Source organism: Girardinichthys multiradiatus, chromosome 5 (genome assembly GCF_021462225.1).
Source record: "Girardinichthys multiradiatus isolate DD_20200921_A chromosome 5, DD_fGirMul_XY1, whole genome shotgun sequence".
Lineage (NCBI taxonomy): Eukaryota > Metazoa > Chordata > Actinopteri > Cyprinodontiformes > Goodeidae > Girardinichthys > Girardinichthys multiradiatus.
In genome coordinates this window covers 17,262,621-17,283,765 of record NC_061798.1, presented here as the reverse complement: position 1 = coordinate 17,283,765, position 21,145 = coordinate 17,262,621, and the positions used below count along the sequence as shown (strand labels likewise).

At 35.7% G+C, this 21,145-nt stretch overlaps 1 protein-coding gene across 1 annotated transcript in view; it reads right to left on the bottom strand.

The window, feature by feature from the left end:
- The window catches only part of ctnna2 (catenin (cadherin-associated protein), alpha 2), a 466,961-nt gene that overhangs the window by 432,106 nt on the left and 13,710 nt on the right, over window positions 1-21,145 (bottom strand). Inside the window, exon 2 of the mRNA XM_047366904.1 lies at window positions 5,352-5,458. Coding sequence (XP_047222860.1) covers window positions 5,352-5,453 — 102 coding nt within the window. The 5' untranslated portion in view covers window positions 5,454-5,458. The remainder of the gene's footprint in view (window positions 1-5,351; window positions 5,459-21,145) is intronic.

The following is a 21,145-nucleotide window of genomic DNA, read 5'->3' as shown; positions in this document are numbered from 1 at the left end:
ACTGCCATTAGTTTTGAAGCAGTTCTTTATATAGAAATAATCTTCAGCTGTTGGAGGCAAATGCATCTGACTGCTATTGCTAGGACTGACCATTTCAGCCAAATTCTGATGTACAAACAATAATGATTGAACTGATAATAAATAATAATCTTTAATATTGTCTTTGTTTTGATTTTTAATTTCAGCAAGAATCACAAGAAAACATGAAATGAGTCAAATGTTATAAAATAAAAACTTTTTTTAAGTGATTTCTCTGGTGTTTGTGTGTAAGAACAAGACTAAAGGAGTTTAAGTAGTTTACACCACCACTGACTCTTTAAATCTGAGTGGTTTGGCTTTTCTTCCTTGCTAATTGTCCTGCAGAAAAATCTTGCAGGTAAAGTCTGTTTATATCAGGATAGATAATGAGCAAACAACACAGGCACAGGTTGCTTCTTAGACAAACAAGGACATATGAACATGAGAGTCATTTAAATTGCAAATACTTTTCAAGGAAAGCTTTTGACACTAATTAATAAAACATTGTTTATTTTGCATAGATTATTGAATAAAAAAGTACTTCTAAAAAATTCACAGACTTTGGTATCCTGTTGTATTGCTTTCAAATCTCAAATCTGCTGGTGCCATCTCCAGCGGCCATTGGGCAAAAGGCGAGGTACACCCTGGACAGGTTGTCAGTCCATCACAGGGAAGCACAGTGACAAACAGGACAAACAACCTTAAATACTCAAACCCATAGAATTTTAGATTACCGTATTTTCCGCACTATAAGGCGCACTTAAAAACCATTAATTTTCTCAAAAAATGACAGTGCGCCTTGTAATCCGGAGCGCCTTATATATGGATCAATTGGTTAATTGGTTGATCCATACTGGTTGTACACGGCGCTCTGTCAAAATGTTTCAGTACGACTGGTAAACTACAAAGCCGCACCGCTTGCAGCATTAGGGCTACCGTAGTCAGGGGCGTCGCCGAAGTAATAGCGGTAAACACCTGTACTTTGCTTACTCCTAGTCCAACACCACTTGTGTGTGTATAATGTTTGAATGTACTGTTGCAGGAATTGCCTGAACTATATGTGATTAGAAGCTCAGTGTGTGGGGTGTATGTTTCGTGTGTGTGTGTATGGAAGATGTTGACATTACTCCTCCGGACAGAGGTGGCGCTGTGTGCTGCCGTAGCTGAGAATCAAGAGTGAAGGAGTGACGTCGGTATTATTGTGTGTGTGGGGTGGGTAGAGACGGCGACCGGAGCAGCGGTGTATGAGTCTGTAAGCCTTGTGTTTTTACGTGCTGCAAAGTCATTAAAAAGAACCCCGAATCTCGTCAACAACTCAGTGTTTTGATGCTGTTTCTTCATGCTCAACTCAGCAATGTATGAGTGAGGGAGTTAACCCCGAGGAAACTAGTAACTTCGGCCGTGGAGAAAGCGTCTCCCCTGTGTCATCAGACTACGGTCAGGGGACAGAAACAGGAAAGGTTAACAGTACTAACGTTTGATTTAGTGCATCAAACTGTTTCTTTTACGTGTTTACTGAATCAGGGAAAAGTTCCCTTTCACGTTTTAAATAACGTTTGATTTCAACTTCAACTTCATAGACTCCAATGCATTCCTAACGTGCGGTTGGCTCTATTCAATATAATTCTATGTAGAGGAGACCTTACCATGAGAGTGAATGGAGTTATCAGAACGCTGGTTTGTAGTGTATTAATAAAGTTTGACTGATTGACTTATCTGACTGTTTTGTTGACATTCTCTTTAGCACAGCTCCATCTAGTGGATGCATAACGCAACCCCAGTCAAACGTTTGACTGCAGTAGCTTCTATTCTATGCGCCTTATAATTCGGTGCGCCCTATATATGAAAAAAGTTCTAAAATAGGCCATTCATTGAAGGTGCGCCTTATAATCCGGTGCGCCTTATAGTGCGGAAAATACGGTAATCATTTAAGCTAAAAGTCATGTTTTTGAGCTGTATGAGATAGCCGGTGTGCCCGAAGAGAATCCCCACAATCATGGAGACAGCATGCAAAATCCATGCAGAAAGTCAACATTCTTAAATTCGAACCCCAAACTTTTCTGCTGCAATGCAACAGTGCTGCCATCTGTAATTAAGGATTGTCTGACCAACTTGGGCTGAGTTCAAATGTGAAGGCTCTATAAATGATTCCAATTGGTCAAATGATTATTTGAAGATATTGCAAAGACAGAGCCAACTCCCTAAGGACCCGACTGCAGAATCAGCCACTCCAAGTCTGCTGAGAGGAGAGAATATTAATAAGTGCTGATAGAGTGTATGCATGCCGTAGCATGAGATTATTTATTGTGTGAACTTTACATAAGTTTCCATGAAGCATGTGTGAGTTTATATATGGTGTGTGATGGGGGTATAACACTATTGTTTGCAGTTAATGAAAAGAAGCCTTAAACCAGTGCTCCTAAGCTTGTGTCTTTACAGCCCACTGTCCTACTTCTACCACACAATATGATATGCTGAGAAGGAAAATCAATCAGTTGGATCAGATTAGTTGGGCCAAGAACATGTCTAAACCTTACCCAATAAGGACACGAGTTACGAACCACTGTGGCAATTTTTCACCTGCCTCTAAAGGCTGATTTCATGAAACTTTAAAGAAAAAGTAGTATTATTGCCAACGGTATGGAAGATGTTTACTCTATCACAGACAGGCTTCTTGTACAAAGAGCAATAAAGTAAGATCCTCAGTTTTATCTATAGACCAACCAGGTTCTCTGGCTGGTCTTTGCCAAACTTGGTCATGATAAATAAGACTGCAATTTCAACCAGTGTTAGGGTGAGTCTGTTTGTCCTCCCAAAGCAAACCTGTTTATCCAAACATATTGAATTATCCAAGTTTATTAGAAAAGAATCATAATACATACTTCGCATTTCTTATAAAATAATCTAAAAAATAAACTACTACAACTGATTTTTTTATCCATGTGGCTGTGTCAGAAATGGATGTTGGCATTATTTCGGAAAAAGGTAGAAGTTAAAAAAAAACAATAATATCTATAAATTTGTTTTATTATTTAAAGAGCTAAAAATATATGGTTAGTACAATATACTTTGAAAAAAAATACAGGCCTGCTATAAACTTTACACAGCTATAAGACTAAAAGGAACAGACTTGTCTGAAAGCCTTCATTAATAATCTGTAGATGTAGAACGTTTTTTCTACCAAAAAAAAATTAAAGATGTTAATGTGAAGATATTTATTTAATCAAAAATGTTCTTCAACATAAAATTGGGGTAAAGGCAGTCAAGCATTGCCATGTGAAAAAAAAAACTGATCAACTTCTCTTCCCTTGACATGCAATTAGTTACCTGTCAGTCTGATGACCACTGAATAGGAACAAAGATCGAATGTGGCTAACACAAGGCACCATGAAAAGGCACAAGGCAGCTGTAAGTTAGAGTCATTAAAATCATTTTTCATGCTGTCTGCTTGTTTTAATTTTTTATGTCTTTTCTTTGTGACAGAGTCAAATAAATGGCCAAGTCCTGACATATGGATATGATTTCCAGGCCTATACACAGACCTGTCCAGAGTTTACCTCTTCCTCTTGAACAATAACTGCTTGAGATAGGCACCAGGCCCCCTGAGACCCCATAAGGATAGTGCGAGTATAGACAACGGATGGATGAATACACTGACTAGGTAGCCAAAGATGCAGATCTTAACAGAATATTGAATACATAGGAAAAAAAAGGAAAAATTATATGTTAAACAGAACAATTCATGTAAGCAAAACGGAAACATCCTTCAGCAGAAAGTCGACAAACACATATAAACTAAAAATGTTATTTATCCACCTCATCCAAGTTACAACCTTTTCAAAAACTGTAAATGGATAAGGTTTTCTGAAAAAAAAAAACATTGTTTTACAAAAGGAGCAGCAAAGCCAAATAGATGAAAGAGAGAATGGATCTCTAGATAACATTGGAGGAATCATGCACCAGGTTGAAATAAGGGGATATGATTAAAAATAAAAAGCAATTTGAAGTCTACCAAAGAACATCAGACCGCTGGGGAAGGCTGCTGGTACACTCAGTAATCTCAGCGCTGTCAACATCATGTCTCCCACAGACAGGGATAGAGACATTATGTCCTGCAGAGCAATCTTTATCTATTATTAGTGTATAGAAACAGGGTTTGAGATTTATGAGTTATGTGAAAGTGGTTTAAAAACAATTCTGTAGTTACTCAGTCCCCTTTAAATATTACGCACGCTACTTTATGTGCACAAAAATTAGTATGCAAACTGGAAAATATGGATGGGGTGCATTATTTAGCCTTTACACATACATGGTAAACTTATATACTGTATCTCAAAGTGTCAGGGCAATAAAAACAATGCATTTTAACACTGAAACTCAACACATTTCAGAAAAGGCAAGGCTCATGTGCACAATAATAACCCACATTATTCTTAACAAGAACTACATTTAGAAACAGCTTTTTGACTTAAAACTACAAAAAAAATTTAACGACTGTTTCATGTGTTTCAGATGAAAACTTGCAGTAAATGTTGCTAATGTGCTGTGGCAGTGAAGAAGTAGCTGTGGCTATGGATTCCACGTTTGAATGTTTTCAAAAAGGAAATGTTACAGGGATAACAAAAAGCGAACCAGTCTTTTTTCTGGTAGCTATTGTCTCCCACCAAGGACCCCACGTCTAATGGTAATTTTGTTAGTAGCTCAGAATTACTGCATGCCATTAAAAAAAAAGACTGATGTTTTTTCAAAATGATCTAAGGTCTTATATCCTAGTCATTTTTAGATTCTAATGACTGTTCAAATTTAAGAATATAAGCGTGCATCCCTAACTTAATTTGTAACAAACTGCATATTTGTTGTTGTTTTTTTCTTTTTAAATCTATGTTGCAGTCTGTGGTTTGCTAGATTGTATGAATATATGCAACACTAGCCAGGGTGTTTAGAAAACATTCTCCTCATCATTTGATCATCATTTACTTTTGGGAGTTGATGTAGATTTTATTATTCTGTCCTCCAGCAACCATTACTCATCTATCTTACATAAAGTACCCCTGTCAATTAAAGGAGAAACTCTATTAAGGCTCAGAGATTATGGAAGAAAAGTGAGGTGGAAACTGAATGGAACTGCATTTTAAGTAACTCACTGCTTCTTCATAGAGTAAAAAGCTGCTTACTTTCAAATTTAAGAATAAGAAAAATGTAAACTGTAGTTTGAATTAAACTTCTTTTGCTTATTGTTAACACATATTCTCAGTGCCGCTGCATGTTTGGAAAACCAGGATTCATTTTGCCAGAACCCTTTTCCATTTAAATTGAGTGCTTTCTTAATCTACCTGTGTGACCAAGGGCTCCAGAAGCCTCTCCACAGTCAAGGTGCGGATTTCAAGACTCTTTGGGTCCCATTTCAATAGAATAGGGGAAGTGGCAGTCGTCATGGTCTCTGTTGGGATTAGAAGGATAGAAATAGTTAAAAAAAAAAATTCACAATTCATAGTGCCTATAACAGTTTTAATTGTTTAACGGGCAATATGAGAACAACATTTATAAATGCATACGTGTTGAGCTGTGCATCAGTGGCACTCAGAAAACGCATGCACAAAAACAGGTTGGGGGGAAGTAATTCCTTCATCAATTACTTTAGCCATTTTGTCCTAACCTTATTTTAATTTCATACAGAAACTATTTCGTACCCATTAACTCAACCTTGACATATCAATTTTATTATTTAAGCATTTTGATGAACTGTGAAGATAAATAGTAAAAGAAATATCATTACATTTTGAGGCTTTTATATTACAACTTATCAAAGCAAAATGACCTGTGATCTCTTGTTAGTGGATGCAATTTATTTGAGTTACATAAGCCAGTTTTCATGTAGTTGTAAAGTAATAAATGAATCAGTCAAAATCAAAACAAAATAAAATTTTAAACCAAATGAGCAAATGTAGCAAGGCATACAAGGGCAAACAAAACATTTTCCACAGTCAAATCAGGAGAAACCAATGGGGTATCTTGTTGACTCAGTCGGGATAATTTATTTCTGGTTCAGGTTCTTTTTGGTTCTTTGAGAGTCTTAAGACTCAGCCGCTCTCTAGGAGTTTGAGCTTCCATTAAAGCAATGGAAATGAGATACTGATCAACCACTCAGAAGCTGACTCGGAATAACGCAACAGATTCAACATTTTAGGCGACCATTAATAAAAATGAATTAGATTTTTTTTCACCACATTCTTAAGACCTGGGGAGACCAAAAATATCAAAAACTATGCTTGAAGATAAAATGCTATTTCCTGACTAAAGCTGCTTTCAACTTCAAGGTTTCAAACATGTAATCACTATACCAAATAAAAAGTCAAGTTCCACTCAAAGTTTAACATACATGTATGTATCACAATTTAATTTAATTTAAGTCCATCCATCTTCTATACCCACTTCTTCCATACAGAGTGGCGGGGGAGCTGGTGCCTATCTGGGGTGTACCCAGACTAGTGACCAGTCTGGGTACACCCCAGACAGGTCACTAGTCCATCACAGGGCAACACACAGACATGCAACAACGCACACACCCATTCATACCTAAGGGCAATTTAAAGAGACCAAGAAACCCCAATAAACAGTCCATTAAACAGTCATGTTTTTGGACTGTGGAAGGAAGCGGAGTACTCAGAGAGAACCCATGCATGCACAGGGAGAACATGCAAACTCCATCCAGGCCAGGAGTCAAACCCAGGACCTTCTTGTTGCAAGGCAACAGTGCCACCAACTGCAACACCATGCAGTCCAGCATTTTTACAATTTAAGAAATAATTGACCACTTTAAAATTTTCTGACTCTCCAAATTAGCAAAATAAGACCATTTCATAAAAGAGACACTTTCACGTGTATAGATAGACATGCTTTTGTTATTATCTGTTTTATATATTTCTTAACATGTCTCAGGGCAAATATGCTCCACAATTGGGAGGGGATGGGATATTCACCTTGTTGCATAGCTGACATTATTCATTTAAAAGAAATGTAGCCCACATCTTGTTAAATCAACCATGTGTGTAAGGACCAATTATGTGTAAAAGGAAAACTGACAAAAGGGTCGGGCAGCTGTGGCTGAAATGCAGAAGGGTGAGGGAGGTTACATAAAACCACAAAAAAAGCAAATGACAAACAAATTGTCTATATATATATATATATATATATATATATATTATATATATATATATATAATATATATATATTATATATATATATATATAATATATATATATTATATATATATATATATATATATATATATATATATATATTATATATATATATATATATATATATATATATATTATATATATATATATATATATTATATATATATATATATATATATATATATATATTATATATATATATGTTGTGACTATGAATCTGAATATATTATTTAATATTAATACCTTAATATTTTATCAAATAATATTTCGGTCTGTTAAGGGTTGTCCTGTGAATACCAGCTCAGTAAGGTGGTGGTATTAGGGCCACATTGAAAAGGGTGAGCCAAGCTCTGACATTATTGAACAGCAAAACTCTGCACACACATGGAATGAATTCACACAATTTCTTAAAATACAAGAATTTATTAACAAAAATAAGTCAACTCAAAGTCAAACATATTTCAATCAACAAACTCTTCACTATGCTAAAACAATCCAACTAAACTACCAAGGAGACTTAAAGAATATGGAAGACTAATGGACTATGTACAATATAAACAAGTTGATTAAAGATGGTTGAAAACCATGACCGGAAGAGTGATGCAACATTACCATACAATGTTTATGTTTGAGAACCAAGGATTATCTTGAAGAATCTGGAGGAAGTTAAATTAGTCTTGGAACCTACTTAGACAATAATCAGCAAACCTTTAGACCACCATTCACAATGCAAGATCAGATACAATATTATTTTAACAAAATAATGTTTTAAAGAATGATCTGCTGAATAAAACCACGCGCGTTGTGTCTCTCCTGCCAGCTCCGCAGAGGGGTCCGGGTGGAAGAGATCAATTCAGTGGAAAGGTGGGGGTTTTATACGGGCAGAGACCTCACGGGAAGTCCGCTGTTACCCCCCTTTCCTAAGTTGTGCTGGAAGTCGGTTAATGCAATTTATTTTGAAAGTTCCAGAAAAGTTTGTATCCGACCAAGCAAGAAATACATATTACAAATAATTGATTAATTTCACCTCAGAGTTGGTTTGATCCAGTATTGCACAAAAATCACTTTGGCTCAACATAATCTGTTCACTTGGATGAGAAAAGGTAAACAAATTCTCAGCTTTTAAGTGTCATAACAGTCTTGCATCCCTCTAAATCAGACAAAATACAGTAGAAAACTTCACAGCATTGAGGTGTAGGCTGCAAATGCTCAGACCTTTAACCAATTTGCAACAGGGCCACATATCAGCAATATGAAAAACAGACATAGGTGTCTTATTTAAGATGTCCGGCACAATAGGAGAGTGTCTTAGACCTCTACACCCCTAGTGCCTATGCCTACATGTGTTTGGGCACCATGGTCATTAAAACATCTATATCATGAAGATTCCAGAACACTATCAACATAGGATAAAAGGTTACTTTGGCTAATTTGGAAAAATGGCCCACAAGGAGGAAAGCAATTCTTATATGTTAAAGGTCAAATCAGTGCATTGAGTAGATAAGCAGATTATAAGTAATTACTTTAAATTATCAGTTGTCAAAAATGGTAGAAAACATCCCCAGGGTGGGTAGAGACTGACACAGTCACTACGAAATCTTCCAGAAATGTCATAAACAAAAACAATATGAAACAGTGAAGGCCTTAAATGACTCACAAAAGCACGTGAAGCTACCTACTGTATGTTCCTCTAAAGTCACCAGGAGCATTGGAGTCCACAGACACATTTAGCTGTACTTTGGCTCAACCTTGTCAGTGCTGGCAGTTTTCTATAGCCACATTGTGATGTGAACAGTCAGCAAATCCTGGCTCTATTCATCAAATAAAGCAAGCCAGGGGGACAACAGTTTTAGCAGAGTACACATATCCTGTTAACCAAATCTCTTACCATCAATACATTCTTACATGGCAGTCTTGATTTCTACTATATTTAACTTACCCTTACCTAAGTTGTTCAGTTTAGCTCAAACTGGGGAAGGATGTTAGTTTTTGTGAACATTTCGAGCTAGTTGTTATTCAGCAGAGTTTTGGCCTACATTTGTCCACAGTCTGAGCAGCATTTTGATTACTTAAAACTTTGTTAGTAAAAATGTTGAAAGAGAGCAACAGATGTTTTTTTTTGTTTTTTTTGGGGGGGGGGCTATACACTCAGCTAACCTGAGCACCCTACCAAAAACCTCTTCTCTGTGAAGACAAACCTAGAAACAGACGGCTCAACTGGATAGTGTTTCAGTAATCAATTTCGTGGCTTAAAATACCCTTCTAGGTTGATGTTAAATTTTATTTAAATTTAGCAAAAGTTAAACAAGATAACTCCAGAGGCTAAACAGCTGGCATGTGGTGTGTACTCTTTCAGCAGTAGACAACATTGTATTGGGCCAGCTGGGACTGAACGGGTGTCCTGCCAATGTAAGTGAGGGAAAAGGAAACATAAAATGTGAATATAGTGTGACATATTTGGGCCAGAGGCTTCTTATACTACACAACAGAACAGAAAACAGAACAGAAAATCAATTATTTTGAAACTGTCTCACTCTGCCTCGGTGTTTGCCTTCGTTATGGATAGCAATTTTGAAAACTTTGTTAATAAACACAATTTAATCAGGCTTAATGTGAAATGATTTGTTGAATGTTTTTTTTTTTTTTAATGCCTTGTTCCTTCTCAAGAGTGCTTATAATAAGCTGTGTGAGTTTGGGCGTGGCTCACAAAAGGTCAGCAGTCGTTCAATCTACCAAGCAGTTCAATAGCAGTTATTTTTGCATGGATGAACTTATGGCCTTTGTGTAAACCAAGTTAACTGTGTTATTCAGAAGGCTTTGGCAAAAAAAAAAAAATCCTTCCCTTCCTCTTCAAAAAGCAAATGTAGTTTGGGGGAATATTGGAGTAGGAAGCAGAACAATTAAAAAAATAAAAATAAAGTGTAATGTTTTATTCATCTAATTGACCTAATTTACTTGTGCTCATTTTTTATTTCAGCTTTTTGGCAGCCCTTCAAATATCTGTCTGTGATCTAACAAAAGTTTATAAAACTTGATTAAAAAAATACAAATTGTATAGTACTGTGGATGTGACAAAACCTTGCATTTGGTAATCTGGAATTATATGAAAAAGGTAAATATATCAACACCATACATCTAAAAGTCACACCAAAAACAGATTTTTGTTATTTTTTTTAATACATCAAACTCTTACATGGCATAAATATTCCTTATACTATATATTCAAATAATCTGATTCAAAAAGTGTAAAACCAACCACTGATGGCCTGAGCACACACAACTTTGATAAACCTGTAACAAGAGATTATTTTTGTATGTGAGGATATTTTGCAGGTTTCACTAAGTGCTGGTATTCAGCAATTTCTTTCAGAGCTGCAAAGCCGGCCTTTTAATGTTCAATTCATCACTAGCCTGCAGATACTGAAGTTTGGCAAAGGAAGCTCATCAAAGTGTTGTTGTGTTGTTAATTACGCTTCTGGTTCTGTGTGTTGGTCTAAAAAACACTGCAGTTGTCTCAGTTCATTTATCATGTCTGCTCACTCAAGATAAAATGTATTGAATGTTGATGTGTTTTGGTATAGGAATAATTAATGAAGAGAACCGGAATCAATGATACTTCCACCAAAGGGTAAGCCACCAACAGTGTACCCAATAGACAATCCTCTGATTCCTCTTAATGGTAAGGAAAATGCAAGAATTACTTACAAAATGTGATATTTAGATAAACATGAAACTTAACAATTTTTGGAGTTCTCAAACATCATCAGGTCGATATTTTTAACACCAAAATAACGCAAAAAAAACACACATACCCGTGTCATTCAATGCTTTTCTATATTGTAGATACAAATATGTACAATATCGCTAAAGATGCAATATTTAGACGGCCATAATAGTGTAAGAGCTAAACATATAAACTATGATGTAACTGGCCACTTGCGTTGGCTTTTGCTGCCTTTTATGCACTGTTATATACTTCTGTCTATGTCTGGTGTGATTGCTTAAGTTCAGACTTATATCAATTTACTGATTCAGTCATCCACCAAAAATTATTGAGTTGAAAAACGTAGCTTATTGTGTCGAATATTGCTATTTGGTTACACTAGATTAATCAAACTAAATTAGGTACATAGGTACTAAATAACTTTATTTTAAATCACATGCCACTTTGGTGTCATTGTTCAGTGTCATTTCGTACTTGTCCGTATTTTCTTACAAAGCTTACACTATGCACAAAGCAGAGGGTAACCAGGGGATTGGCAAATTGGGTGGTGAGCCCATGTCAAAAACCACCACATGCGTTCTTTCTCTGTTTTCATATACATTTTTCTGAATAAGCATCAATTAAGTTACACTGCAGTTTTGGTGCTTCTGAACTATGTCTTGGGATCTGAAATTTACAAAAATGCTTTAAAATCCAATAGCAGTGCGCAGTGCAACAATCCAGGCTATTCTTATTTAAGGAGCTGCTTTAGTTACTTTGATTCTGCTTCTCTGAATGTTCCTTTCATCTAACATTTGCCAAAATGTCAATTAAAGGACAAATGCTGGCAGGGTGAAATTTTTGTATTGATTGTACACGGTCCCCGTGTCACATATATTACATTCTGTCACTGCTGACTGAATGATACGTTTCATTACGAAGGTGCAAGGTTGGCAACATGCTGCTTTCCTAAGTTGGTTCATTTATCAGTTGATGGAGAGTCTCCTGTGTTATGATTTGGGGTTGTTTGGTTTTTGGTTTCGGGTTTTTTCCTTATATGTTTTTCACTGCTCAAGTTTTGAATCATGGTTCTGTTTATTATTTTTCTGGTCATGTTTTAGTCTTGTTCATGTTTTGTCAAGTTTGGTTTTGTTTGTATATTAGAGTCTCTGTTTTTGCCACAGCCACGTTTTGTTCTGTCTGTCAATTAGTTTATTTGGTTCACCTGCTCCAAGTTAATCTGTCTCCTTGCTCCACCTGGTTTTCATTCCATATATACACACCTCTTCAGTTAGTCATAGCGGAAACATTTCTCAGATCATGTCTTGTTTTTGATCATGCCATGCCTGTCTCGCCTGCCCGTTTGTTGTTTTGTTCCTGCCTCCTGCTGAGAGTGAGTTTTTGTTATTAAACCTTTTTCACTTACCATCACGCTGCCTGCTCGTCTGCATTCTGGGCTCCTATATCTTGCAAACCTTAACATCCTGAATGGTGTTTGTTTGTTTTATTGGCAATTAAACAATATTATTACTTTCTGTTCTGCCTGTTTCAGCTCTTCTTAGTGATAAAGCTGATGACATAGCAGAGAGCCAACTGTTGGTGGATGTAAAGTCATTGCCTCATGCCCAGGTGATTACCCTTAGCAGTGTGTCAATTTATAATAATAGTTTGTTAGTGCTCAGTCACTGTGTGTATCACTGCCACAGGGGTCAAAACCTATTTGTAGTTTTACATATGAAATCTTAAAGAAAAATCTTTAAGTAAAACTCTTCAATGGATTAGAAAAATCACAGAAACATGCTGGATTTACTTTACCGGTCAGTAATGAAAACAAAAAATATATATAAAAATCTTTAGATTATGCAAGATCCAAAACAAAGAAAGATTGTTGAAAAATCCCTGGTGGGCAAGGCTATGTAGAAAAAGTGGTAACAGCAACACATTTTCTTCCACCTTCAAAGCCAAATGAATGCGTGTCATTAAGATGGCTGGAATGGCCTGAGATAAAAAACAATTGAAGTAAAATTCAAGTCCATAGGTTTGGGCCAAAGTACACTGCCAAAGCTGAGTGTTGACAGGGACACAAAAAATAAAATAAAAATGCACGGATCAAAAATAAGTCTAGGACTTCAGACTCCATCTTTGCCTACATCGTATGTCTACACCATCACATCACATCTACTACCAAAGCTATAAAGTCCTGTTTACCTTTATTTGTTTTGTTTTTTTTTGATACTCACGTTTTTCAAAATGTGAAGATAAGCATGAGATTTTTAAGTTGTAAAAGTTCAGATTGACTACAAGCTAGATTCAAGAAATTTGTGTTAAATAACTATTATTTAGGAACATTACATTTGTAATAATAAGAGGAAAGAACATATACAGGACATAATTCACCATCAAAAACTGTGCCAGCGGTTTCTGAAATAACTTTCTTTAGCTTTATTTATATTTATGTTCTGATGTTCATTTCTGTTAAATGTGTACAATGTCTGTGGCAATATTATTCAGTTTCTGAGTAGCGGAGCGGTCGAGAGATCGACATGCTTTAATGGTTTTTGTCCCAAAAGTGGGTGGAGTTACGGGAAGGTAGAGAGCAAATTTCACTCTTCTTTTTAGGCTTGCTGTGGTGGAAGAAAAATAAGCACACTGCTGGGTGCCTTAAGGGAAAAGCTGTCGTTATCATATTCTGCTACCTCCACAAACCTAATTTTATTGCAATGCTCTCCAGTGTAACATTGACCCAACCACATTTTCGTACTACCACTGGCTACTTATAAACTTTTGAAGACACTTTGTGTAGCAATGATTAACAAAATAATTGAATTTGAAATGTGAATTAAAAATAAATAAAAATTGGCAGGGCAGATAAGACAAAAAGTTTAAAATATGCATAAATGTTTTACCTAAAAAAAGGAATACAAATGAGGCACTGGACCACATAACCCTTTTGTTACTCATAGGTGTGATCACCTTAAATTTAGTCTCTGATTAATACCAAATAGTCAGCAACACTAAAGGTCTCTACATACCCCACAAAAACAGAGATATTTGTTCGTTTAATCAAAAACAACAACAAAATTATTTCTGGCCAGGATATTTCATACTCTACAAGAAGTTAAATACAGAGCTCCAGGAAGACCTCATAGGTCCCTCCCACTAGACCATTTGCAGGTGCAGTAACGATGCTCCATTTCAATCTGAAAAGACTCACAAAGAAAAGGAATGGCAATTAGAAAAGTTTTAATTATGTGAAATTACATGGTTATTTCTTTGGCGCTCAGACCTGGGAGGTAGACATGAATGCTGAGAATGACATGAGCTAAGATGATCATTTGTAAGGCTTAGATTTAGGGATGTCTTCCCCCTGATCCGACACTGGTGGTGGATTGGCGGCCAGGGAGCGAGGAAGCCAGGAGTAGAGGTGAAGGAAGATGGTGGAGGTGGGGATGAGCACAGCTGACAAGCGAAGATGAACACAGTTTAAGGTCCTTTAAAAGAAAGGCGTCGGAAGGCGATTGGATGGAGAATCAGACGGACAGGATGCTGTTTGGAAGGCCAGGAGAGGCACAGAAGAGTCATTGGAAGGTGGAGACGGTGAAGGTGAGTCTTTCATTCTGAATTTTCGTCTAAGCTCCATTTCAACTATCTAACCAATCACACAAAATTTGTTGAGCACCACACAATAAAAAAGTTATTTCTACAGTTTGTCAACAACAAGCTACTAGGACTCCTAATTTGGTTCTTGTCTGTCATTATATTGGAGGCATGCCCCTCCTCCTCAATGACCCCCTCTTACCCCTAGAAGGTCAAGTTAACAAATATATATTCCTATATATATATATATATATATATATATATATATATGTTCCTAAATAACATAGATCGCAACAGAAGTCGTTCAGGGTTACCTTTCCTATATAAAACAGGTCTATACATTGTCCTTTTGTTAAACATATAATCTTATTTGTTATTTTAACAACACCACTGTCATTTCTGCCTCTACATGGATGTGCCTCTACAACTTTGTGCTCTCTGTGTCACTGACGACACTCCTAGAGGACACACTGCTCTCGCATCTCGCCAAAGACATTTGGACCTCCTCTTTGTTGCTGAGTGGTGGAAGTTTTTACTTAAATTTTTTTCTTGTTGCATTTCTATTTGAACTCACGGATAATTGTTACATAATAATAATATTGTTTTATCTCCAAGCAAAAATCTTTGGAAGCAGGAAGTAGTGTTTGCTTTCAATAAAATTACAGTACTAAAATCAACTGTAAAATTTTAAAAGCTCTAACATACAGTTTTCAATTGAATACGGGACCAAAAAAGGAAAAAAAAAAGAAAATACAAAATTTTGTTTATATTATACTAATGGGATGACAAGGGTCTAAAAAGTTGGCAATGTCAAACAATATATAATGTGTCTACTAGCTAGTTTACTTTATATTTTGATCATTTGTTTCCTCTTTGAAATAAACAGTGTCCCATAGGCTTCTATGTAAAACAAGATTACTTAGAAGATGTGTCCATGCTCTGAAAATAGTTGTTAATAACCAATAAGGTGTTGTCTTAACTTTGAACAGAACATAAGGCAAGGCAGAAATGACTAACCACCCACAAATAAAAAATATGTTTACTTCAATGACTCACTTTAATGAAGCACCTGGTGATATTTATTTAGTGTGTAGTGGGATTATTAAGTCCCTGGTGGCATATTTAACTGCATTATTAGACTCTATAAAGGTGTTGCAAGGCTTAGTGTTTATGACACAATGGCTTGTCAGATTCCCAAGACTTGTTCCCCGCTGCTACCAATATACTAACAAAACAGGTGGGTATTGAAGCTCCAGCATGCCAGCATTATAAATCATTTGTGATCTCTTGTTATCTTGGGCAGCTTTAGATATCATCTTTTTCTAATACTTTCTTAAAATACAATACAAAGCCCAAAAAAATACATGTGGGCACCCTGTTCTGTAAGACAGTAGTGGTTGTCAGTGGCTGACATGTTCTTAGACACCTTGCATGTGTAAGTGATGTCTATATGAAAATATTATGTAAGAATCAAAAGGTAATTCTGCTCTTAACCACTATATGGAGAAAAATGGAGACAAAGTGTGTGAAAATAATCTGTACATTTTCAAAGAAAACATTTTTATAATACCATTTCATAACCCTTATAATAACATTTTTCAAATACTTAACATTAATAAGAGTATATATTTTTTAAAAGCTTTTCTTCAAAAAGCAAAAAATTGAAATGCATAGTGCTATTCAACAATTTTACCCATGCTGTTCGATGTTTCAATCTAGTAGTTACAGTCAAGACAAAACTACATTTATTTTTCTTACACTAGTCACAGATTTATAATTTATAGACTTCTAGCAACTATGAAGATTTTCAAATTCAGAAAAACTTCAACACCACCTACATTTCTCTAAGGATATCCATAACATAACAGAAAGCCTGAAGGTTTAGGTTTAGTTTCTTGCAAAACTGTAAAGGAGTGTCGATGACTCATAATTCAATCAAGAGCACATATAAAGTTGTACTGCAAACAAATAGTTTCTGAAGTTTAGATTTTCCTCCTCCATGACTATAAATTTCAACATCAGACTGGATACATGTAGTGCCCACTCAGGCTTGTGCAGAAGACCAATCAGAACAAACTAATCAGCCTCCTTATCTTCTATTTTTAGAGGAAATCACAACTGTGAAATAACATGAACAGACTGAAGGAAAACAGCTTAAAAATGTCTGACATGACACGAGCAGCTATTTAATCAGAATGTTAATTTACTTTGTGCAATATACATGTTTGCAATATACATGACAACCGTTTTCTTTTTTTTACATTTGAAAACAAAACAACGAAAAAATGAAAGGTTAAAGACAAGATTTGATTTATAAGGGAATTCAACCTGGAAAGACTCACAAAGAGAAGACAGGGATGTAAATAGAAAAGTTTATTAGTGAATGTTTATTTCTTTGGCGCTCGGACCCCAGTGGAAGACGTGAATGCTGAGAATGACATGCACTTGAATGAACATCTTAGGGTTAGATTTAGAGATGTCTTCACCCCCATCCGATCCTGGTGGTGGAGTGGATGCCTGAGGAGATTTGGAAGGAGTTTGGAAGCCAAATGGTGGAGATGGATGAAGATCTTTTAAAGCGGAGCCTTGAAGGATGATTGGCCAGGGAGAAATAAGGACTCGACACTGATTGGTGGAGCAGAGTCACTTGGAGGAGTAATTAGACAAAGCTGGACATGATGGTGAGTCTTCCATGTTGAATTTTCGTTTAAACTCCATTATTCTCGTAATCCCTTCATTTTCAGTTGGATTTCAAACTACTATCTTATTCTCTTTTATGGTACATGATATATTTAACTGTTGAATGACAACAAATTTGACGGAAAAGAGTTTGTATGTGTTGCAGTCCTAAGAAAGAAAATTGCTATCAGCAAAAATCCGAAACAGCAAGTCAGACCTCAAAGATAACCTGAAATTGGTATCTAACACCAAAAGCCTAATCGACGCATTTCAAAAATGTAACTTATACACTAATTAAGAAAAAAAAAATTTTAACAGTTACATCAGTCATTTTCTACCGCTTATTCCATAATGGGTCACAGGGGAGCTGGTGCCTATCTCCAGCAGTCTATGGGCAAGAGGCAGGGTTCACCCTGGACATGTCACCAGTCCATCACAGGGCAACACACAAACAACCATGCACACACTCATTTATACACCTAAGGGCAATTCAGAGTGACCAATTAACCTAACAGGCATGTCTTTGGACTGTGGGAGGAAGCCGGAGTACCTGGTGAGAACCCACACATGCACGGGGAGAACATGCAAACTCCATGCAGAAAGACCCCCGGTTGGGAATCGAACCCAGGACCTTCTTGCTGCAAGGCAACAGTGCTACCAACTGTGCCACCATGCAGCCCTTTTTTTACAGTTACGTTTATTCTCAAAATAGACACAGTAATGATGCCAAAACATTTAAACAATGATTTACTGTTACACACTCAAAACAACAAATGTATAAAGTTATAAAAAGTCATTAGTTGTTGTTTCTAGGAAACAAATTTTGTTTTGTTTTTTTCCATTTTAGCCATGCAGTTCTTTTTTTTTCACAAAGATAGAAAATGTTCAAGACAAGAGTTTAAACTACTTATACTGCATGAAATGAGCCACAGAACTTCCTTTTCTCTGCATATCCGACTAACTTTCTGAGTACAATCCCTGTCATTTGCCGTTACATGGAAGCATACACACTGACACTGCACTGACCCAAATTCAGAGCCGAGTTAAGCACACATCCTTGTGCGGAGCAGTGGGGGTATCTCTAAAAGCAGATGTCAAACCCTAGCGTGTCAGCAATCACTGCTCGCTAAAGCCAAATTTACAGAGGGACTAATACAAATCAGCAAAATGTAAAGAATGAGAACTGAAATTAACAAAGCAGCCAAGATGTTTTGGGAACTACTTTTTCAAATGACTGATGTAAACACATTAAAGTATTTAGAAATGAGCAATGTTTTTACATCAAACATGCAAGGCTCAGTTTAGACGGCAGTTCCGTTAAAACACATTAATTCGTTTCATTTTATTTATTGTGACTACCAAATTTAAAAAGCAGAAAAAACCTTCCCTTGCTGCAATCTTTTTTGTATTTTGTATAGACTTAGGTGAATAATCCTTTCCTCTTAAGCAACCAAAGTTTACTTAAATGCTAATTTAAACAAATATTACGTCATTCTATTTTACTTTAAATGAGAATATGAATCGGTTTCATTATTTAAACAATCTCTTACACTTGGGTTTACAAATAAAGACTGTTTGTTGCCCATTTACCTCACAGTCGTCCTTTCTTACAAATCTGATGTAGAGATGTGATTACATTCGTTAAAAATAAATGATACAACTGAGTCCAAAAATCTACATTCAAACCTGCAATATGGTCTATTTCTTACAATTTATTTATGATCAGTAGTTTTAGAACTGTTGCAAAATAGGTGAGTAAGACAACCAGAAACCATATTGTTTCTATGAACTTAGGAAAACAATGTGATTGTATTTCAAAGCTTATATGTTTACATGGCTAAATCACAAAACAGTTCAGCTAAGGTTTAGTGTTCGAGATTAATTTACAGCAGTGGTCTCCTGTAAATAGGTCAGCTTTGGAATGCTTGTCTATAATCCTACATCTTAAGAGGTTTGTGTATGACATTGGTATAAGGTTATGAAGTAACCAAGAAAAACTATTCCTATCCAAAATCAAATTACATTTGGTTGGTTTGTATGACACTAAATATTAAATACAATGTATAGCATCATACCTGCGTATGTTTCCAAAAAGACTACAATCTAAAGGTGCCTAAATTAATCTTTATGTTATCTATATGTCATTTAGCAATTTGAAATAGTTTCTGTGATCAACACCATGTCATTTGCTGACATTTTAAAAAGATTCAATAAGTGCTAAATATAGCTATAAGCCTTATTTCTGTCATAACCCATGGGTGTTTGTGGTTCGGTTCTCTTTTGTTTGTTTTCTAAATATTTGAGGGTTATTTATGTTAGTAAGGTCTTGCCGTCTACAGTTCATTATTTTAATTTTGGGATTTCCATATATGTTCATTCCTTTGTCTTTAGTTTCTTACCTCTTTCTTGTTTTCTTTCCACTGTGCATTTTGCTTTATTCTCTTGTGTTAGTTTCAGGCCTCTCCCCTTTTTTGATTTGTATAGCCTTTCACGTTAAACTCCCGTGTCTTTTCTGTGTTAATTAGTCTTCTTTCAACAGTTTTGCTCAAATTATCTTATTTATCTGTTTTGATAAACATGAATCGATGGACATGTCCCTGCAAAGCTCCACCATTTCTGGACACAATTGATTCACTATTTGTCACCTTACACACTGATATTCACAGTGCACGAGTCGTGACAAAGAGACTGTATTGGCTGCTGCAGTTCTCTGTCTGCCACTGCTTAACTGTGCTTGGGTTTCCCCGCCCTGACAACCATGTGGGCCAGACAAGTGGCTAATAGAAATAGATCTCTGGGGACAGGAAAACAGAAATTGGTGGACTACTAATTAGAAGCTAATAAAAACAGAAATTTGATTTTTAACAAAATGCTCCAGTTACATTTATTTTAAATGAAAATAAAGTTGCAATATGCGTGCCAATAATGAAAAAGAAAATTATCATTTCTTAATATGGAATATTTTTGTCTCATTTGAGTCATATAGTCAATAAAAAGAAAGTACTTTTTTTTGTTCCAAGGTCTTAAAATAGAGAAATTCTTTTATATTAGGTATTTAAATCTAACCTCCAGCATAGAAAAAAAACACACACGGCACATTCCAAACAAAGGTGTAGCCATGACTGTATCTGTTGTACCATGCTATAAATTTACTTGGGAAGGTTGTAAGTAAAACTGATTTGGCTAAAAATGTTGCATAGTTACTTTGAGTATTTAAATTCCATTTTTAAAAGGGGTACATATTTGTCCTAATTAGTCAATAATTTAAATTGCATTTTAAAACTTGGGTGCAGTGCTTTAAAGTTTTCGTCATCGAACCTAAGCCAAACTATGAGAAGAACCTTAAAGAATGAAATGTGTAGATACAGTTATATCTTTAGATAAAAGCTTAAGATATGTGAGTTCAAATGTTGAGGCAGAATAGACCATAACTGGGTTTTAAAATTGTACAACACTGTATGTTGTATGATTTTTATGTAAATGTTGTTTACACCAGAATTTTAGCTGCAAATGTAAAAAAAAAAAAATATATATATATATATATATGTATATATTTTTTTTTTTTTTTTTTTTTTTGGGAATGTCTAAAAAATGTAGTAACAGAACTTTGTTTAACTAAATGACAATCTTATTGGTTAAAATACTGTGTAGAAACTATGAACCAAGTAAGGTTTGTGTGAGTAGTAAATACAAGGATCATTTATGGATGAACGTGACTGTCCTTGCTCAGGTCTTTTTTCTTTGCTCATGCTCTGAATACGGTAAATTCAGCCCCGCCCCATTAATTTCATTAGACTGGTGATAAGAACCAATAGACTACCATTTCAATGTTCAGCAGCAGGTCAGCATGGATCGCTGGTGCAATCTTGACTTGTCATGTCATTGGATGAATGATACTATGAAGGTGAAGGACAAATAATGAAAAAGACAAGAACAACAGAAAGGAAAA